At 52.2% G+C, this 20,574-nt stretch overlaps 1 protein-coding gene and 1 non-coding gene across 7 annotated transcripts in view; both read left to right on the top strand.

Annotated features, from left to right (window-relative positions):
* ZNF710 (zinc finger protein 710) overlaps positions 1-20,574 on the top strand; it is an 81,509-nt gene that overhangs the window by 58,290 nt on the left and 2,645 nt on the right. For 4 of the 6 annotated variants that reach the window (XM_030931192.1, XM_030931194.1, XM_030931193.1 and 1 more), the window contains 3 exons: positions 8,815-10,300; positions 14,773-14,964; positions 15,797-15,971. In XM_030931192.1, the coding sequence (XP_030787052.1) occupies positions 8,843-10,300; positions 14,773-14,964; positions 15,797-15,971 (1,825 nt within the window). In that variant the 5' untranslated portion in view covers positions 8,815-8,842. Of the gene's footprint in view, positions 1-3,087; positions 3,111-3,166; positions 4,463-8,814; positions 10,301-14,772; positions 14,965-15,796; positions 15,972-20,574 lie in introns of those variants that run through there. The other 2 variants (XM_010378619.2, XM_010378618.2) reach the window with 2 other exon arrangements.
* On the top strand, positions 18,106-18,168 carry LOC115897850. Its single transcript, XR_004057629.1, has one exon. It is a non-coding gene; the product is annotated as a U7 small nuclear RNA (small nuclear RNA).

Consider the following 20,574-nt stretch of genomic DNA (forward strand, 5'->3'; position numbering starts at 1 on the left):
GGGTTCTAGAGAGAAATAGAACCAGTAGGAGATACTATATATATATACACACACATATATATATATACACACACACACATACGTACACATGCACACAGATATATATACAGAGAGGTCTCTTTTAAGGACTTGGCTCCTGTGATTGTGGGGGCTGGCAAGTCCAAAATCTGCAGGGCATACCTGGGGGCTGGAAACTCAGGCAAGATTCATATGTCAAGGCAGAATTCTTTCTCTGGGAAACCTCAGTGTTTGTCCTTAAGGCCTTCAACTGATTGTTTGATGCCCACCCACATTATGGAGAGTCATCTGCTTTTCTTAAAGTCAACCAATTGTAAATGTGGGTCACATCTACAAGATACCTTAATAGCAACATCTAGCTTAGCCAAGCACACAGCCAGGCACCATAGCTTAGCCAAGATGACGCACAAGATTTACCATCACAGTGATGGTCTCAGGCTGGGAGAATGGTCCTCATCCTGCCCTCGTGTACTTCAAGGGAGGCAGTGCCTGCACTAAATCCTCAAAGATGATGGGAAATTCACCCAGTTCGAGGGAAGGGCAGTCCTGGCAGGGCAATCAGCCTGTGCAGAGGCCCCGAGATAGGGAACATCAGTGAGTTGGGGGCAGAGGGGCCATGGAGCCTGCCTGGGAGCCATCTTGGCCAGCAAATGAAGGCATGGGCAGTGTATCCCACCTACCAAAAGGCTGTGGGGGCTGCAGGACTGGAGACCTGCATTCTAGTCCTTACTCCCTCACTGTCTCACTGTGTGACCTTGGACCATTCCCTTCCCCTCCCTGGGTCTCAGTTTCCTTATCTGTTAACAGGGCTGGGCACGGTGCGCATCACGGTGATTTGTGGGTTGGTGGCCCTGTGTCAGGGGCCCAGCCACCAGAGGCAGGGCTCAGTGAATCTGTCCATAGAGAAAGGGGAACCAAGGCAGAGACAGGATCCCAGGAGGAAGAGACTCTGGAGCTTCCCCTGCCCCTCCCCTGTGCGGGTGGCAGCTCCCTGGGCCCCTGGCTCCTGAGGCCTGTGGGCTGGGCAGAAGTGAGACTGTGGCAAGGGGCCCCGAGGTGTGCACAGGCCTCCCAGCTCTCGCTTCCTCTTCCCTTCTGCGCATGCGAGCAGAGTTTCCCTTGAAGCCTCCTGCGAGGAGGACAACAGGGGAAACCAAGAGGCTGGTTTCCTTAGGCGGTGAAATCCCATGCATGTTTTTCATAGCTGTGTACAGGCCTAGAACTTCCTCTTCTCCTCCCACCTGGTTACCTGTCCCACCCACTCCAGCTTCAGCCTCTTCAGCCCCAGGGCCCTGGACTCCGAGGGGCAAAAGGCCCCTCGTCACATCCTGGAGGACTTGAATGCCAGACCCAGGGTCAGGAGTCCCCTCCCTGCTCTTGCTCTATTGGGTCCTGAACTGCCTCCATGGGACCCAGCACTCAGTCCTGTCCCCACTCCACCCCCATACTGCAGCCCCCACATCCCAGAGATCCTGGTGCTTCATGTGGACTGATCTCATACAAGTCAACTCCCCAAGGGTGAGAACTTTAATTTGCCCCTTCTATGTATCCACAAGCAAGCACCTAATAGGTGCTTAGTAAATGTGCATTAAATCAGTGGCTCAAGCCTGGCATAGTGGCTTATGCCTGTAATCCCAGCACTTTGGGAGGCCAAGGTGAGAAGATCACTTGACCCCAGAAGTTCAAGACCAGCCTGGGCAACTTAGCAAGACTCCACCTCTACAGAAACAATGTAAAATTAGACAGGTGTGGTATCATATGCCTTTAGTCCCACCTACTTGGGAGGCTGAGGTGGGAGGATCGCCTGAGCCCAGAAGTTTGAGGCTGCAGTGAGCTATGATGGCACCACTGCACTCCAGCCTGGACAACAGAGGAAGACCCATCTCTTAAAAAAATAAAAAGTTGGCCGGGCGCGGTGGCTCACGCCTGTAATCCCAGCACTTTGGGAGGCCGAGACGGGCGGATCACGAGGTCAGGAGATCGAGACCATCCTGGCTAACCCGGTGAAACCCCGTCTCTACTAAAAAATACAAAAAAAAACTAGCCCAGCGAGGTGGCGGCGCCTGTAGTCCCAGCTACTCGGGAGGCTGAGGCAGGAGAATGGCGTCAACCCAGGAGGCGGAGCTTGCAGTGAGCTGAGATCCGGCCATTGCACCCCAGCCCGGGCGACAGAGCCAGACTCCGTCTCAAAATAAATAAAAAATAAAAAGTCAGGCCGGGTGCGGTAGCTCACGCCTGTAATCCCAGCACTTTGGGAGGCCGAGGCGGGTGGATCACCTGAGGTCAGGAGTTCGAGACCAGCCTGGCCAACATGGCAAAACCTTGTCTCTATTAAAAATATAAAAAAATTAGCCGGGCATGGTGGTGGGCACCTGTAATCCCAGCTACTTTGGAGGCTGAGGCAGGAGAATTGCTTGAACCCAGGAGGCAGAGGTTGCAGTGATCCAATATCACGCCACTGCACTCCAGCCTGGGCAACAGAGTGAGACTCTGTCTCAAAAAAATAAATAAATAAATAAAAAGTCAGAGGTTCAGCTGCAGGGCTGGAGACTGCAGTCTCTGAGCAACCTGGTAATTCAAGGCCAAGGTGAGGGAGACAACAGGCAAATCTGTCCTTCCAGCATAAGTTCGAGGCACTGCTGAGGCTGTGTCAGGGAGCATGGGCTCACTGGGCCCTCAGGAAATAGTCATCAAATTACATGGATCGGGGTACTTGGTGATGTCCCACGCCTGGCCTGGCAGAAGCCCCAGACTTCTGTCTGTTGGTTGTTTTGTTTGTTTGTTTTTTCTTTATTTCTATACTTTTGTTTTGTTTTGTTTTTTGAGACAGGGTTTCACTCCAGTCACCCAGGCTGGAGTGCAATGGCGCGATCTCAGCTCACTGCAACCTCCGCCTCCCGGGCTCAAGCGATTCTCCTGCCTCAGCCTCCTGAATATCTAGGGCTACAGGCATGCCACCATGCTTATCTAATTTTTGCATTTTTTTTTTTTTTTTGTAGAGACGAGAGCTCATCATGTTACCCACGCTGGTCACAAACTCCTGAGCTCAAGTGGTCCGCCTGCCTTGGCTTCCCAAAGTGCTGGGATTACAGGTGTGAGCCACTGCACCCACCCTTCAGTTGGTGTTTGAGATCTCCCTAGTGGTGGGAATTAGTCAGAGTATCCAGGTGGCCACAAGGTCCTGTTGGTTCTTCCTTCAAAATGGCTCCTGTCGTGCCAGACCAGGTTTTGGGTGTCTTCACCTACTCTCTGCCCTGAGATCTGTGTCCCAAGGGACACCAGCCACCCTGATCCCACCCGATCCTCCCCTGCTCCTAGAGCAGGGGTGTGATGGGGTCCCCATGAGAGGAAAGGAGCACTCTTGTGAGCAGTGTGGGATGAGAGGAGGTGCTGTCACAGCTTGGGGAAGGGACCCTGGCAACCAGCAGGTAGGTCAGTAGTTTGCCCGCCTCCGCGTTCCAAGTAGGCTCTTGTGCCCATTTTACAGATCAGGAAACAGACACGTGGAGGAGGCCAGGTGACTTGCCCAGCCTTTACAGGACCCATGAGGCAAAGCCATAGAAGTCACAGTGAGAGATTCCAGAGCTCTGAGGAGCCTGTGTCTCTGCTTGGGTGGGGAAGGTCCCCTGCCGGCCCCCAGACGATGAGTCTTTGTTCCCTCCCCAGGGGCTGGCCTGGCCCTCAGGCCTGGGAGATGGAGGTGCCGAGCCCTGGGAAACAGGGCAGTCCTGGGCTTCCAGTGTCACTGCACGCCCCTCCCCCTCCCGCCTTTGTTTCTTGGCCTCCACAGCCTCATTCTCTCTCCCTCCCCCTCACTCAGGCTCCTCCTCTGCTCCCCCTTCCCTGTCTCTTCATTTCTTCTCTCTCTCTCCCTTTCTCTCTCTCTCTCTGATATGGCCTCCCTTCCCCCACTCCCAGCACAACTACAATCAGGCAGCTCATCTGCGTCTCTATTTCCCCGCCTTTCACATTGACTTTCTCCCCACCCTGGGGACCAAGGGCATCCTGGTGGGAGGCCACGCCACATCCCAGCCAGTGGACGCCCCTCATCTCGCCAGCCTGGGGCAGTCTGAGCTCCCCTTTCTCCTGGACCTGGGGGGAGCTTTTGTTCTGAGTCCTCAGCACAAGTGGTGGAAGAGGCCCTGCTCTAAGAAGGGAGGGGCCACAGTAGGGCCCCAGGCAGATGACAGAGGGGCCTTGGGGTGGGTGGGGAGGCAGCCCTGGCACACAGGTGACACACACCTGGCAGGCTCTCTTCCTGCCCTGGACGGCCCTGTGCCAGGACATAAACAGAAGGGTTTAGCCTGGGAGATGGAACCAGAGCCGGTGAGGAGACACGAGCCACAATGCTGGCCCAGGAGGAAGAAGAACAGAGCGATACCGGGGCTCCCCACTCCTCATTTCCGTGTGTCATAGCCAGGCAGAACACACATGCGAAACACAGGTAAATTAGATTCCCTCCTCAGCAGAGCCCCTTCTGCACACACGCACGCACGCATGCAGAGCCTGCCTGGAGTCCCCAGTGAACAAGACAACATGGACACAGGGCCTGCCCCCATAAGCCCCACAAAGTGAGCATTACAGGGTGGTGTGTGTTCTACTCAAGCAAGTGTCCAGACCAGTGTAAAAGAAAGCATGGGGCCAACTGCCCAGGTGGGCGGTGGCTCAATGAAGACTTCTAGTAGAAGGAGAGACCCCAGTTCCCCCAACCGGCTGAGGCCCTGGACCAGCCAGCCAGGAAGGAGCCCAAGGCTTCGTGTTGCAGTTTGCCCAGGTCTTGCCTATGTGCCCCTGCTGGCCCGTAGTGACCCAGGACAGCTCCTGAGAACTGAGGAGCTGGGCTCAGATGTGACCTCTGCAGGTGCATAGCTGCAGGAGCACAGATGGGACCCGCTGTGGGGCTAGACGGGCCTGGCTGCAGACCCAGCTCTCCCTTCATTGATGAGGCACTCGAGAGTATGTTACTCAAGCCTGGGTTTCCTGGGGCATGAGGTGGGGAGCGCACTACCCCACCCCTGCCCCCCGGGTTGTTTCTAGTATTAAATGACTCACTGGGGACCTGGTAACTCTCTGTAATGAGAAGCTGTAGCTCTTCCGTGGTGTTCGTCGTCAGTTGTTGGCAGCTCTCTGTGCCGCTCTCCTGTCCCCACTTAGGCACAAACCCTCAAGAGCAAGGACTCTGGGTTAGTCCCTTTCTATAGCCAAGCACAGGCTCCTGAGACAGACGCACCTTCTCAAGTCCAAACTACCTGTTCATATGGGAAGGGGTTTGCTTCTGGTGTCCTGGTGTGACTATAAGGAATGGCTCCTTGTAGAAGGGGTCCCGGTGTGGACAGTCAGCTCCATGGTTACCCTTGCTGTAGGGAACCACATTTCAGCTCCCATGGGCAGTTCGTTGGCTGACATTTTTGCCCTCTCCTCGCCTCTAAAGCAGTGTTAACTGTTTCCTTGTGCCCGCGCTCGAGGTTGGCAGGAGGGGGCTGATGCCTGGTATTAGGCTGCAGGGGAAAGGAGAGGAAAGGGAACTAATGACACTGACATTCTCATCTCACTGTCCCATGAGTCAGGAGCCTTTTCCCTCCATAGAGATGAGAATCACCTGATGTCACACGGCTAGTAGACAGCAGGGCCTAGATTGAACTCAGCATCCAGGGCCAAGGGGGAAGCACTGGCTTGGCCACTGATGCTCAGTTCCTCCTTCTTGCTGGTCCTGCCTTTGGGGAAGTTTACAAAAACTGCTGAACACATCATTTGCCCAAACCCCACAACAGACAGGAGGGTTGCCACTGGGTGCTGTGTCAGACAGACCACAGTGACAGGAGGCAGCCACATTCCTCAGCATGCTCTACAAACCTGACAGTGGCTGCAGGGCACTGGGGGTGGCTGTGGTGGGCCCCGAGGGGCAGGACCCCTACCTCATTCACCTTGCTGTCTCCAAGCACAAGCCCTAACCCATAGCAGGGATTTAGCAGCTATTTATTGTACAAATGAATGAATGAGTTCTCAGTCTCTAGCAGTTGTCCTCAGAATCACTTAAGCTTTGCTGAATTTGGGGCCCAAGAATGGAAACATCTCTTGGCTCTGTGACTTTTTTCAGAAAAGGCTTCTCCCAGAGATCTGGGCAGATAATAATGGGGTTTTTTTTGTTCGTTTTTTTTTTGTTTTGTTTTGTTTTGTTTTTGTTTTTTCCTTTGAGACAGAGTCTTGCTGTGACGCCCAGGCTGGAATGCAATGGTGTGATCTCTGCTCGCTGCAACCTCCGCCTCCTGGGTTCAAGTGATTCTCCTGCCTTAGACTCCCAAGCAACTGGGATTACAGGCACTTGCCACCATGCCCGGCTAATTTTTGTATTTTTAGTAGAGATTGGGTTTCACCATATTGGCCAGGCTGGTCTCGAACTCCTGACCTCAAGTGATCCGCCCGCCTCAGTCTCCCAAAGTGCTGGGATTACAGGTGTGAGCCACCATGCTCCGGCCAATAGTGATTCTTTACAGTTGGTTAGGGCTTTATAATGAACCAAGCCGCTTCACTTGTGTTAGGACCCTGGGCTCTCACAACCTTTCCATGGGTGAGTGTTTTCATCCCTGTTTTTCAGATGGGGAAACTGAGCCACTGGTGTGACTTTGCTTAGTCACTTGCAAGTGACTGAGCTGGGACTCCAGGTCCTCGCTGACTGCATTTCCCAGCAGCTGGACATTGGGGTGGGGTGTGGTGGTTTGGAAGCAGGGTTAGCCCCTCCAGCTTATTTCAGATGCACCCTGACCCCCAGGCCGAGGTTTCCTTCTATCTGATCCCTTCCACGAGAGCCTCACTCTAAGCTTAATAGTTTAATCTTTGGTGTCCGTTTCAAGGAGGCTGAATTCCTGTCTGGGGTATTTTTAGCCGTCCTCAGGAAGGGGAAGCTCCGCTGGGCGCTGGGGGGAGGGGGACGCCTTGCCCAGAGCCGGTTTCCTAAGGAAGGGCTGCTGACCGTGTGCCTGACCGTAGCTGTGGGAGAAGCTGGTAGTTGGTTGGTTGGGAGCCCTGGGAGCAGCGCAGGCGAGAGTCACCCCAGTAATGCCATCCCCCCTCCTCTGATGTGCCAGGTGTTGAACCAGGGCAAGGGGTATAGACCCAGGAGGAAGCCGCCACCCCCTATGGGCACACTGCCTGGCGTGCTGCAGTCCTTGGAAGCCTGGAGAGGGCACGAGGGCAGGCCGGGAGAGCCAGGGAGGCCCCAGGAGCAGGTGGACCTCGAGCCATGCCTCGGAGGCTGGTGGGAGGAGCAGAGGTCAATGGGGTTGGGAAAAGCCTGCCCCAGGTGGGAAGACCCATGGGTGCAAAGACCAGGCTCCACAGAGGGCTCACGGAGCAGGTGCCTCCATATGTGGCACAGCGAGGGAAGAGGCTGCTGTGCTGGGGGTTTGTACCTGGGCAGGTGGGCACATTGGCACTATTTAGAAGATCATGTTAGGGGCAGGTACAGTGGCTCATGTCTGTAATCCTAGCATTTCGAGGGGCTGAAGCAGAAGGATCACTTCAGTGCTGGAGGTTGAGGCTGCAGTGAGCCATGATTGTGTCACAGTAGCCTGGGCAACAGAGCAAGACCCTATCTCTAATCAAAAAGAAAAAAAAAAACCTGTTAGATGAGAGACTATGAATGTGAACCTGGGAGCCTGTTTGAGCATTCAATTCGGATAGCGGTCTCAAACATGTTAGCTGTCAAGGAGCCCTTCTTTCAAATCAGATCTGACATGAAACTCCAATGTATAAATCAGATAAAAGTGATATTTTTATCAGTAAAAATTTAGATATTTAAATGTATAACATTTAGTTAATGAAGAAAAACAACAACCAGTTGTGATAGATGCATATGTTTAGCATCGGGGCTGACAAGTCATAGCCAGTGTTTGAGATCGGCCTCAGCACCTATTTTATTTTTTTATGTTGTGTCTTTTTGCCATACATTCTCATTCATACAGCTGAGTCATTACAAATAATGACAGTTAACACCTCACCGCACGGTCCCAAGGTCTGTGCAAATTAATTACTTTGGCACCAAAGCCAGTAGGGCTACTGAATGTGTTAGAATGTGGCACATACTACATTTGAGTAGGTGGGCCTTTTAAAATCAGTTTTTAAATAGTAGAATCTTTATTTTTTGCATTTTTGAATCCAATTTTTAAGGATTTTTTTTCTTTTGAGACAAAGAGTCTTACTTTCCTGCCCAGGTTGGAGTGCAGTGGCGCAATCTCGGCTGACTTGCAACCTCCGCCTCCCAGGTTCACACGGTTCTCCTGCCTCAACCTCCTATAGCTCGGATTACAGGTGCCCGCCACCACGCCCAGCTAATTTTGTAGTTTTAGTAGAGACAGGATTTTACCATGTTGGCCAGGCTGGTCTTGAACTCCTGACCTCAGGTGATCCGCCCACCTCAGCCTCCCGAAGTGCTGGGATTACAGAGGTGAGCCACCATGCCCGGCCTTTTTAAGGAATTCTTGAAGGACCTGTAGAACACAATTTGAGAACCACTGAGGAAATCCCACCTCCCTGTTGTACAGATGGGAAGACTGAGGCCAGCAAGGGGGCAGAGCTTACTACCCAGGATCCCCCAGGGAGATGGAGGAGATGGTCAGATACACAGCGGGAATCATTGCTCCCTGTAATTACAAGTGTGCACTGTTTCCAAGGCAGGAGTAGAAAAGACATCAGGGTCAGACACACCCAAAATCAGCCAAGCTCTTGTCCGTGCTGTGTCTGTTGTCTGTCCGTGCAGCAGTGAGCCAGCAATATTAACTTTCCCTTCTCCACCCACAGCGATGCCCTCCTAGCTAGCCGTCACGGGATGGAGGGCTTCATGGACTCAGGGACACAGACGGACGCTGTGGTGGTGCTGTCCTTGGCTCAGGCTGCCGTGCTTGGCCTGGTCTCCGAAAATGAGCTCTTTGGAGCTACCATAAGCGCTGAGGCCTTCTACCCGGACCTGGGGCCCGAGCTTTCTGGAGCAGCCATGGGAGAGCCCGGGCCACCAGGCCCCGACGTCTACCAGCTGGCCTGCAACGGGAGGGCCTTGGAGGAGCAGGCAGAGGAGGAGGTGCTGGAGGTGGAGGCAGCCCTCGAGAAGCACACCCGGCGGAAGACGCGGCCACCTGTGCGCCTGGTGCCCAAGGTCAAGTTCGAGAAGGTGGAGGAGGAGGAGCAGGAGGTCTATGAGGTTTCTGTGCCGGGTGACGACAAGGAAGCAGGGCCAGCAGAAGCCCCGGCTGAGGCAGCCAGTGGCGGCTGCGAGGCCCTGGTGCAGAGCAGTGCCGTCAAGATGATCGACCTCAGCGCCTTCAGCCGCAAGCCCCGGACGCTCCGGCATCTGCCCCGAACCCCGAGACCGGAGCTGGACGTGGCCCCGTATGACCCTCACTTCCCGGCCCCGGCCCGGGATGGCTTCCCCGAGCCCAGCATGGCGCTGCCTGGGCCAGAGGCCTTGCCCACAGAGTGTGGGTTCGAGCCACCCCACCTGGCCCCACTGAGTGACCCCGAGGCCCCCAGCATGGAGTCCCCGGAGCCTGTCAAGCCGGAACAGGGCTTCGTGTGGCAGGAGGCCGGCGAGTTCGAGGCTGACGTGGCGGGTTCGACCGTGGAACGCCACAAGAAGGCCCAGCTGGATCGGCTGGACATCAACGTGCAGATCGACGACTCCTACCTGGTGGAGGCGGGTGACCGCCAGAAGCGCTGGCAGTGCCGCATGTGCGAGAAGTCCTACACGTCCAAGTACAACCTGGTGACACACATCCTGGGCCACAACGGCATCAAGCCACACTCATGCCCACACTGCAGCAAGCTCTTCAAGCAGCCCAGCCACCTGCAGACGCACCTGCTGACGCACCAGGGCACCCGGCCCCACAAGTGCCAGGTATGCCACAAGGCCTTCACGCAGACCAGCCACCTCAAGCGCCACATGCTGCTGCACTCGGAGGTCAAGCCCTACAGCTGCCACTTCTGTGGCCGCGGTTTCGCCTACCCCAGCGAGCTCAAGGCCCACGAAGTGAAGCACGAGAGTGGCCGCTGCCACGTCTGCGTCGAGTGCGGCCTGGACTTCTCCACCCTGACCCAGCTCAAGCGCCACCTGGCCTCTCATCAGGGCCCCACCCTCTACCAGTGCCTCGAGTGTGACAAGTCCTTCCACTACCGCAGCCAGTTGCAGAACCACATGCTCAAGCACCAGAACGTGCGGCCCTTCGTGTGCACTGAATGCGGCATGGAGTTCAGCCAGATCCACCACCTCAAGCAGCACTCCCTCACCCACAAGGTAAGACCATCCCCAGGGCCTGGGGATCTGCCTGCCCCTCCTGCCAATTTTTCATCCAGTACTTTCCAGAGTCCCAGATGGGACCATTTAGGTGGTCTCCTAGTTTTATCATTACATACTTATTTTGGTGAGTATTAGAAAGAAATGCTATATAATTGAAATTAAGTTTTTAAGTAGTAAAGCTTTACGCATTCAAAAACATGTATTTGGCCAGGCACAGTGGCTCACGCCTGTAATCCCAGCACTTTGGGAGGCCGAGGCAGGCAGATTGCTTAGTCTTGGAGTTTGAGACCAGCCTGGGCAAAATAAGGAGACCCCATTGCTACAAAAAAATTTAAACATGGCCGGGCATGGTGGCTCATGCCTATAATCCCAACACTTTGGGAAGCCAAGGTGGGCAGATCACCTGAGGTCAGAAGTTCAAGACCAGCCTGGCCGATGTGGTGAAACCCTATCTCTACTAAAAATACAAAAATTAGCTGGGTGTGGTGGTGGATGCCTGTAATCCCAGCTACTTGGGAGGCTGAGACAGGAGAATCACTTGAACCCAGGAGGCGGAGGTTGCAGTCAGCCGAGATCACACCATTGCACTCCAGCCTGGGCAACAGGAGCGAAACTCCATCTCAAAAAAAAAAAAAAAAAAAAAATTTTAAACGTTATGTGCCACCACCTGTAGTCCCAGCGACTTGGGAGGCTAAGGTGGGAGGATCACCTGAGCCTGAGAGGCTGAGGTTGCAGTGAGCTGCAATCACGATACTGCACTTTAGCCTGGGCAACCAGACTGAGACCCTGTCTCAAAAAAAAAAAAAAAAAAAAGTTTTCAAATGAAATGTTTATGGAACGCCTGCAAGACCCAAGGAACACAGTTTGAAAATCACTGAAATAGCCTACCCTCCCTATTTTCTAGATGGGAGGACAGAGGCCAGAGAAAGGCCAGGATGCAACAGGGAGGCGTCCTAGCTCAGTGGTCAGAAGTAGAGAGGGTGTCCTTTGTTCCTTGTCATTACAAAAGCGAATCAAAACCTGTGACTTCCCTTTAGGAACAGGCTAAATATATTTAATTTTCAAAGCAGAGAAGATGTAAGGAAAAATATTTGTTACAGAAAAGTACAAGTCGTTCTAGAATATGGCTAAACTAGAAACAGTGGCTCGGGAGGGCAGAAAATTGAGCAGCACTTTCTAATCTACCATGTCCCTAAACCCAGCCTTAACCCATACTCCCCTGCCCTCCATTCCCTGCCTTCAGCCACTAGTCTCCCCACTTTTCAGCCAACATCACCTCCTCTGAGAGGCCCTCATATCCCGGTAGGTGGAATGAGGCCCCTTGGGTCCCACAATCCCACTCTGGTAGTTGGCTGTCCCATGGTTTCCACCAAAATCCCATCAATTTTATCCCTCAAAGCTGAATGTACATGGAGCTTCCTCTCCCCATAACGTTGGCCTATGAGTGATTCTCCAGGTCAAATGTGTGACCCTGTCTCTCACAGTAGACACTACAGGGAGTCGGGGAGCTGTTAACACCCGGCCAGGCCTAGAAACCAGCAATTTGTAGATTTCATTGCAGAGGCTCCTCCAGTCAACTGGTAGTAGCTGCCTAAAATGTGATGTCAAGAAGGATTCTAGCCAGGCATGGTGCTGCACACCTGTAGTCCCAGCTACTCAGGAGGCTGAGGTGGGAGGTTTGCTCAAACCTGGGAGTTTGAGGCTATGATTGCTCCTATTGATAGCCACTGCTCTCTAGCCTGGACAACATAGCAAGACTTTAAAAGAAAAAAAAAGAAGGATTCTGGGCCGAATGCAATGGCTCACACCTGTAATCCCAACACTTTGGGAGGCTGAGGCAGGAGAGTCACTTGAGCCCGGGAGTTTGAGACCAGCCTGGCCAACACAGTGAAACCCTGGCTCTACTAAAAATATTTTTTTAAAAATAGCTGGGTGTGGTGGTGTGCACCTGTAGTCCCAGCTACTAGGGAGGCTGAGGCACAATAATTGCTTGAACCCAGGAGGCAGAGATTCCAGTGAGTTGAGATTGTACCCCTGTGCTCCAGCCCAGGTGACACAGTGAGGCTCTATTCAAAATAATAATAATAATAATTAATAAATAAATAAATTAGCCAGGCATGGTGGCGCACACCTGTGGTCCAGCTACACATGAGACTGAAGCAGGAGGATCGCTTGAGTCCAGGAGGTCAAGGCTGCAGTGAGCTGTGATTGTACCACTGCACTCCAGCCTGGGCAACAGCAAGGCTGTCTCCAAAAAGAGAAAAGGACTCTGAAACTGAATCTAGGCCTGGCAATAAAACCTTATGATTGATTGTTAATGTCTGCAAGGAGTGATTGTGCAGGGTGACAGCACATGTGCTACACATTTGCCATCTTTCTCCTCTACTAGGGGACTTAAAAATTCCAAGTCCAGGGCCCGGCACAGTGGCTCACACCTTTAATCTCAGCACTTTAGGAGGCCGAGGTGGGCAGATCACAAGGTCAGGAGTTCGAGGCCAGCCTGGCCAACATGTCTCTACTAAAAATACAAAAATTAGCCGGGCGTGGTGGCGGGCACCTGTAGTCCCAGCTACACGGGAGGCTGAGGCAGGACAGTTGCTTGAACCCAGGAGGCAGAGGTTACAGGGAGCCAAGATCATGCCACTGCACTCTAGCCTGGGCAACAAAAGCAAGACTCCGTCTCAAAAAAAAAACAAAAAAAAATCCCAAGTCCATAGAGTGTTAATACTGTGAAGAAAAACTGAAAGCAAAATCCAAAGGCTAATAAAACTGAAAACGTCCCTATTATCAGCCTAACCTTGTACAATGTGCACATCATGTGTTTTATAAAATAAACTCCTGAATGGCAGGGCCCCCTGGTGGTCATACACATCTGCGATGTGTCAAGAGGGTATACAACACAAGTCCCTGCTGCTAAGAGACATAGACACGGGAACTGTTAAGTTATAATACAAAGTTTTATACCAAACAAGCAGTTAAGACAGCAGCTGTGACCACAGACACATGTCCCATTGGGTTCCTACTAAATTACTAACTCATCAAAAAGAAAAACACTCCCATAAATTTTTATTTATTTTTACTTTTTTTTTTTTTTTTTTTTTTGAGACAGGCTGTCACCCAAGCTGGAGTGCAGTGGCGTGGTCTCGGCTCACTGCAACCTCTGCCTCCTGGGTTTAAGCAATTCTTCTGCCTCAGCCTCCTGAGTCGCTGGGATTATAGGTGTATACTACACTTGGCTAATTTTTGTATTTTTAGTAGAGATGGGGTTTCACCATGTTGGCCAGCCTGGTTTCGAACTCCTAACCTTATGATCTGCCCGCCTCAGCCTCCCAAAGTGCTAGGATTACAGGCATGAGCCACCATACCTGGCCTTTTTCAGATTTTAGAGATAGGGTCTTGCCGTGTTATCCACACTGGTCTTGAATTCCTGGCCTCAGGTGATCCTCTTGCCTCAGCCTCCCAAAATGCTGGGATTACAGGTGTGAGCCACCGTGCCCAGCCCAGCTCCCAGCTTTTATCCTAACTTTCCTTCATGGATAATAAATTGGACCCTTTTGCACACAACACCCTGTCCTGCTCTGGGAGTGACCTCCAAACCATAGAAAAGCATGTTCACAGTCCAAACCAGTGGGTTTTCCCCTGGAATCCATGTCTCCTGGGGGTGAATAGCCCAAAGTCCATCAATGATAAGAATCATCTGGGGGCCCTGTTGAGAATAAAAATTCCTGGGCCCATCCCAGGCCCCACAAATTAGACCCTCCAGGGAGCGGCCTGCAAGGCTGTATGTTGGACAGAACTACAGGTGGCTGTTATCACCATGGAAGTTAGGAAAACACTTTCAAGAGGTCAGTGGATAGGCTCCAGGAGTTTAAGACCCTTTGAAATTCTACATAGACCTAAGTGCCATTTTGGGGGGGGGGGGTGTCTATATCTTCAATCATATTATCAAAAGGGTCTGTGAACCAAAAAGGCCACCAAGAGACAGCACGGAAGATAAAAACACATACACATGTCTTTGATCTGATGAAATAGTCCACAGACAGCAGGCAGACCCTGTGTCTTCTTGACCACAGGCCCCTGCCACCTAGTGTGGTACTGGCTTGGAGCAGGTGCCCAGTAAATGGTTGTTGAATGAATAAGCACGCATTTGCCTTAGTGCACTAGTACAGACCTTATGTACACATCCACCCTGGGGGCAGGAGACAGCAGGTATCTGGATTGTTACAGTAAGGCACAGCCTATTTCTGTCTATTACTGAAAGGCTTCCTGGAGTAAGTGGCTCTGCCCCAACATTCTTTGGTGGTTTTAGACAAGTGTTACCTATTTTGGAATACCCTCAAAAAGAGACATTTCCCAGAAACTGTGCCTTTGTGATGCTGTGGCCCTGCACCTACCTGGCTCCCCACTGAGGGTCACTGCCAGAGGTTGTGCCCATTGGGTGGCCCTGACCATCACCCCCCACCCCACAGGGCGTGAAGGAGTTCAAGTGCGAGGTGTGTGGCCGGGAGTTCACCCTACAGGCAAACATGAAGCGGCATATGCTGATCCACACCAGCGTCCGGCCCTACCAGTGCCACATCTGCTTCAAGACCTTTGTGCAGAAGCAGACCCTCAAGACCCACATGATTGTACACTCGCCCGTGAAGCCATTCAAATGCAAGGTACCAGGCCATCAGGCCCCGGGGCTGGGACCTCCCCAAGGGTGGCCTGGAATCAGCATGCCTGCAGCAGCTGTGGCCCACCAAGTGCTGGCCTGGCCAGTGTGGGCAAGAGGAGCCCCGGCTGGGTGAAAGAGCATGGGCTTTGGGGGTTGAGAGGGCAGGTGGGGATTCAGATCCTGAAAGCTGCTGAAGTTGGGTTTTTATGAGAGCTGGGGAGGGGGTGAAGGGTCATGGTGCAGCCACAGAGAAAGGACCCCATCCTGGGGGCTTAGTGCTGCTAGAGATCCAAGCCCTGGGTTTCTGATAACTCTGGCTCACAGAAAGTGGGGCGGACCCACAGGAGCAGTGACCCGCAATGGATGGCTTGTGTCCCTGTCTCTCGGGTGTCTGGGGTCACATGGAAAAGCATAAAGAGAGAACTGTCCATAAAGAACAGGATTCTGGGCCGGGCATGGTGGTGCATGCCTGTAATCCCAGCATTTTAGGAGGCTGAGGTGGGTGGATCATTTGAGGTACGGAGTTCGAGACCAGCCTGGCCAACGTGGTGAATCCCCTTCTCTACTAAAAATACAAAAAATTAGCTGGGCATGGTGGCACATGCCTGTAAAACCAGCTACTCAGGAGGCTAAGGCAGGAGAATCACTTGAACCCAGGAGGCAGAAGTTGCAGTGAGCCAAGATCACGCCACTGCAACAGAGTGAGAGTCTGTCTCAAAAAAAAAAAAAAAAAAAAAAGAATAGGATTCTGGCCCGGCCATAGAGGTGGGAGTGGGCTGGGGTCCAGGGAAAGCAGGTTCCCCACAGGCTCAGGACACCGGGTTGATGTGTTCTAGGTGTGCGGGAAGTCCTTCAACCGCATGTACAACCTGCTGGGTCACATGCACCTGCACGCGGGCAGCAAGCCCTTCAAGTGCCCCTACTGCTCCAGCAAGTTTAATCTCAAGGGCAACCTGAGCCGGCACATGAAGGTCAAGCATGGCGTCATGGACATCGGCCTGGACAGCCAAGGTGGGTGGGCCAAGCGCAATGGACAGAGCAGGAATGATACCAACATGGCACACTCAGGAGCCTCCTGCCCAGTTAGAGGAGTGGGGAGGCTGGCCAAGGCTGAGACTTCATTGGGATGGGCTCAGGTCTGGAGAGGGGGGGACCCTGGAGGGCCATGATGACAATAACGATGGGATATTTATGTCTTCTTCAAAGGACTTAAATGAGCTCACATAAACAATAAAAATCATAACTAACATTTATTGAGTGCTAACTGTGTGCCAGGCCTTTATTAACTCGTGATCCTCAGAGCAAGGTTGGCTCTGTTATTATCGTCATTTTACAGATGCAGAAACTGAAGAACAGTGAAGTTAGGTAGCTCATACAAGATGACAACACAGCAGGAGGTGACAGACACTTTATTTCGTTACCGCAAGATAATATTTCAAATAAGTGGATGGGAAAGAAAGTCAAAAAGGGGAAAAAATGGCAGCTGGAAAGATAAGGGAGAGCCAGGTGAGGTGCCAACTCCCAATTACACCATGGGAAGTCCTAGGGAAGGGACATGCAGAGGGGAGATCTGAGCTTCCCAGCAACCGAGGCAAAAAAGTGTCAATCAGTCACACTCTTCACAAGTGCCTGCCGCAAACTATAAGCCACGTACTCATGAAAGGGCCAGATGGGCCTGACGTTAAGACCTGGGAGAAATTTTGGGAGAGGATCCTACACCTCAGCAGTTCATAGAAGTTTCAGAGGCTGTCAGAAAACATGCCAAGTATTAGTGGTAGCCTTTCCCTCCAGCAGTGCTCAGTACTAAAAGCATTTCTGTTGGGTGACAGCAAAGCTATTAGCCTCTCTGGCCTCATGGTGGGGAGGGACTGCTGTGGAGACTCCACAGGAAGGAGGGAGCCGACAGCACCACAGGGAGGCTCCTTCTACAGTTTGGCGATATTTCTGGTGCTCTGGCTGGGCATGATGGCTCACACCTATAATCCTGGCACTTTAGGAGGCCAAGGCAGCAGGATCACTTAAGGCCAGGAGTTTGATACCAAACCAGACAACATAATGAGACCTGGTCTCTACAAAAATATTTTAAAATTAGCTGGGTGCAGTGGCGTGTGCCTATAGTCTCAGCTACTTGGGAGTCTAAGGCAGGAAGATCACTTGAGCCCGGGAGCTCAAGGCTGCAGTGAACTGTGATCGGACCACGGCACTCCAGCCTGGGTGACAAAGCAAGACCCTATCACCAAAAAATAATAATACTAAAGAAATTCCGGTGTGCCTCTGAGTCACACCAGCTGGGAACATGCCTTGGCAGTAACCAGGTGAGCTGACTTGCCACGTGGGATTATTTACTGGAACGCAGTCAGGCACGCAGGGGACAGCTACAGTAGCCTTAACTCTGGTTTTGGAGCAGCTGACCAGTGAATGACCTGGGTTTTCTGGCAGAAACAGGTATCTCAGTTATTTTGTTTTTCAGTTGTCTATTAAGGTTGCTTCCAGTAGATGAGAATGAAACCCCGTCGGCTGCTCTTGGTAGCTCCTTGCTACTCAAAATGTGGTAGGAGGATGAGCAGCGTCGGCCCCCACCTGGGATCTTGCTGGCCTCTCAGCTCCACCCACACCTGCTGAATCAGACTCTGCACTTCAAAAAGATCTCTGGGCCATTTGTTGCACAGTCAAGCTTGAGACACACTGGACCAGACTAGTGCCTCCGAGTCTCCTGGAGGGCTTGTTGAAACAAAGTGCTGGCCCCACCCCCAGAGTTTCTGATTCAGTAGGTCTGGGGTGGGGTGTGAGACACTGCCTTTCCCACAAGTTCCCAGTTCTTAGCAAAAGGGCCGCTGGTTCAGGGACCTCACATTGAGAACCTTTGATCCAGACTCCAGAGGGCTGGCTGGCAAATCAGCTGCATGTTGGGAGTCACCTGAGGAATGTTTTAAATGCTGATGCCTGACTTTGGACCTGAGGTTCAAATGTAAGTGATCTGGAATGTGGCCTGGGATCAGGATTTTTGTAAAGCACTTTGGGTGATTCCATGTGCAGTAGATTTTGACAGCTGTGTTCCAGTGGGTCTGCCCTGTTGCTAACCCACCAGAAGGAAGCAGAGCAGACCATGCCCTTTTGGAAATAACTGGGACCATGAAGAGACTGTCAATGTTACAGCTCTTTTAGAATTTGTTAGGCTGGGTGTACTGGCTCACGCCTGTAATCCCAACACTTTGGGAGGCCAAGGTGGGCAGATCACCTGAGGTTGGGAGTTCAAGACCAGCCTGGCTAACATGATGAAACCCCGTCTGTACTAAAAATACAAAAATTAGCTGGGTATGTTGGTGCATGCCTGTAAACCCAGCTACTCAGGAGGCTGAGGCAGGAGAATCGCTTGAACCTGGGAGGCAGAGGTTGCAGTGAGCTGAGATTGTGCCACTGCACTCCAGCCTGGATGACAGAGTGAGACTTTGACTCAAAAAAAAGATTTTGTTTAGCAGGTTTTCCAGTTTTTACCAGAAACCCAGCCCCCTGTAAACAAGATTTTTTAAAAAGACTATCCCTGAACACCTTGTTCCTAGGGGTGGTGAAGGTACAACCTCTTTCTATATGAGCTCAGTCACCAGGGATGCTTAGAATTGCTCTATTCCCTGGCTGTACCAGATGACAGAATGAAGCGATTGGCTCTGGAACGACTGGCCTCCAGGTCCCCACCTCCCACATAAAGCCTTGGTCTGGGAAGCCCAGGTTTGATGCGTATGCAGAAGGCAGGCAGCATACATTCTAGACAGAACAATCTCGTAACTATGGGGCTGTCATTTGGGGAGGTGGATCAATGTCCTTATAAAAAATGCTACAGACTATTCTCTGGGGCCCACAGGACAGGACCAATAGACTTGATAAACAAAATGGGGATGACGTACAGAGACCCACAGGTAGAAATTTTCCCAAGGTGCTTTATTTAGCTTGTTTTTAAAACCAGCTATGTAACATGAGGGTGTGGCACTAGGACCGAGGGAAGAAACAGCCCAAATCTATAAGATATGGGACAGGTGACCTTGTTTTATAAAGTCCGGCAGACTCACAGTGTGTTAGATGCTACAGGCACACATAACAGATGCCCAGTCAGACTGGCCTAAACAATAAGGAAATTAAGAAATGGCTCAAGGCCAGGTGTGGTAGCACACACCTATCATCCCAGCTACTCGGAAGGCTGAGTTGGGAGGATTGCTTTGGGGTGAGGCTGCAGTGAGCCGTGATTGCACCACCGCACTCCAGCCTTGGCAAAAGAGCAAGACCTTGTCAAAAGTAGAAAGAAAAGAAATGTCTCAAAGTCTAGGCCCTCTTCAGAGCTGGCTGATTCAGCTCGCCAACAGTGACATATCAGGGTGAGGCTTCCTCTGTCCACGGCATTAGCTGGGAATATCCTCATGGTCACAAGATGGCTGCCAGTGGCCATCAGGGTGTGTGCTTCCTAGTTCACAACCAGTGGAAGAGTAACAGCCTGCTCCCCTTAGCTCTCTGACATCAATGAGAAGGTGCTAAGAACTTACTAGCAGGCCTTTCCTCATGACCCACTCAACAGGATTGGGTCACATGCCTATTCCTGAACTACTAATTGGCAAGGGATGGGATTACCCTTAGACCAGTGGTTCTCAACTGAGCATGAGTATGTCTTCCAGGTGACATGTGGCCGTGTGTGGAGACATTTATGGTTGTCACAACTGGGGTGATGCTACTGGTATCTCATGGGTAGAGGCCAGGGATGCTGTTAAACGTCCTACAATGCACAGGACAGCCCCACAACAAAGAATTATGGCCCTAAGTGCCAAGGCTGACAAAGCCTGCCTTAGACCTGCTAGGGCTGCCCCCAGCCTGGGGTCTGTTTCCCCCACAACACACACATCTCAGCAGACAGGGTCAGAATGCACTTTGGGGGCCAGCCACAGCCCCTGCCAGCCTCCCAGGTCCCCCAGATCGTACCCTGGGCTTCCCCTGTAAGAGCTTTATAATTACAAAATTACAAGGGGCCTCTTCAGAGTTTTTGCCCAACATATCTTTATGAACCTACCCTGAGTGTTTGTCTGTCCCTGGAGAGCCAGGCCCAAGGATACCAATGAATAGAACCGATAGAAAAGCACAGATGCTGGCAGGAGGCCAAAGGAGGAACAGCACCCTCCAGCAGTTTGAGGTGGAGCAGCACAGTGGCTCAGGACAACAGCATGTGCTGGGTGACCTTTGGCAAGTTGATTCACCTCTCTAAACCTCAGCCTTTTGAGCTGCTAAATGGGGTTGTTGTGACTGTTGGATGAGGCAAGGCCTGTGAAGTGGCTGGCATGCAGCAGGTACTAATAAGTGTTGCAAAGGTGATGTGCAGGCAGCTTCCCGTGGCCAACGAGAAACACTGCAGAGAAGGAATAAGTAGGGCTTAGTGACTTTGATGGGTCAGTGGAGGAAAGACCCAAAGAAGACTTCAAGGCCAGGCCTGCAGTTCTCACAAGGGCCCTCACTGATAGCACCCACTCCCCCACACTCAGCTTTACGGCCTAGGTCTGGTGACCCAGCTAGAAGCCACAGGACCCTGAGGCGTCCAAGGGTGGGAAGGCTGAGAGGCAGCTGAGGCTCCTGGAGGCTG

The sequence above is a fragment of the Rhinopithecus roxellana genome, chromosome 5 (genome assembly GCF_007565055.1).
Source record: "Rhinopithecus roxellana isolate Shanxi Qingling chromosome 5, ASM756505v1, whole genome shotgun sequence".
In the NCBI taxonomy this organism is placed as follows: Eukaryota; Metazoa; Chordata; class Mammalia; order Primates; family Cercopithecidae; genus Rhinopithecus; species Rhinopithecus roxellana.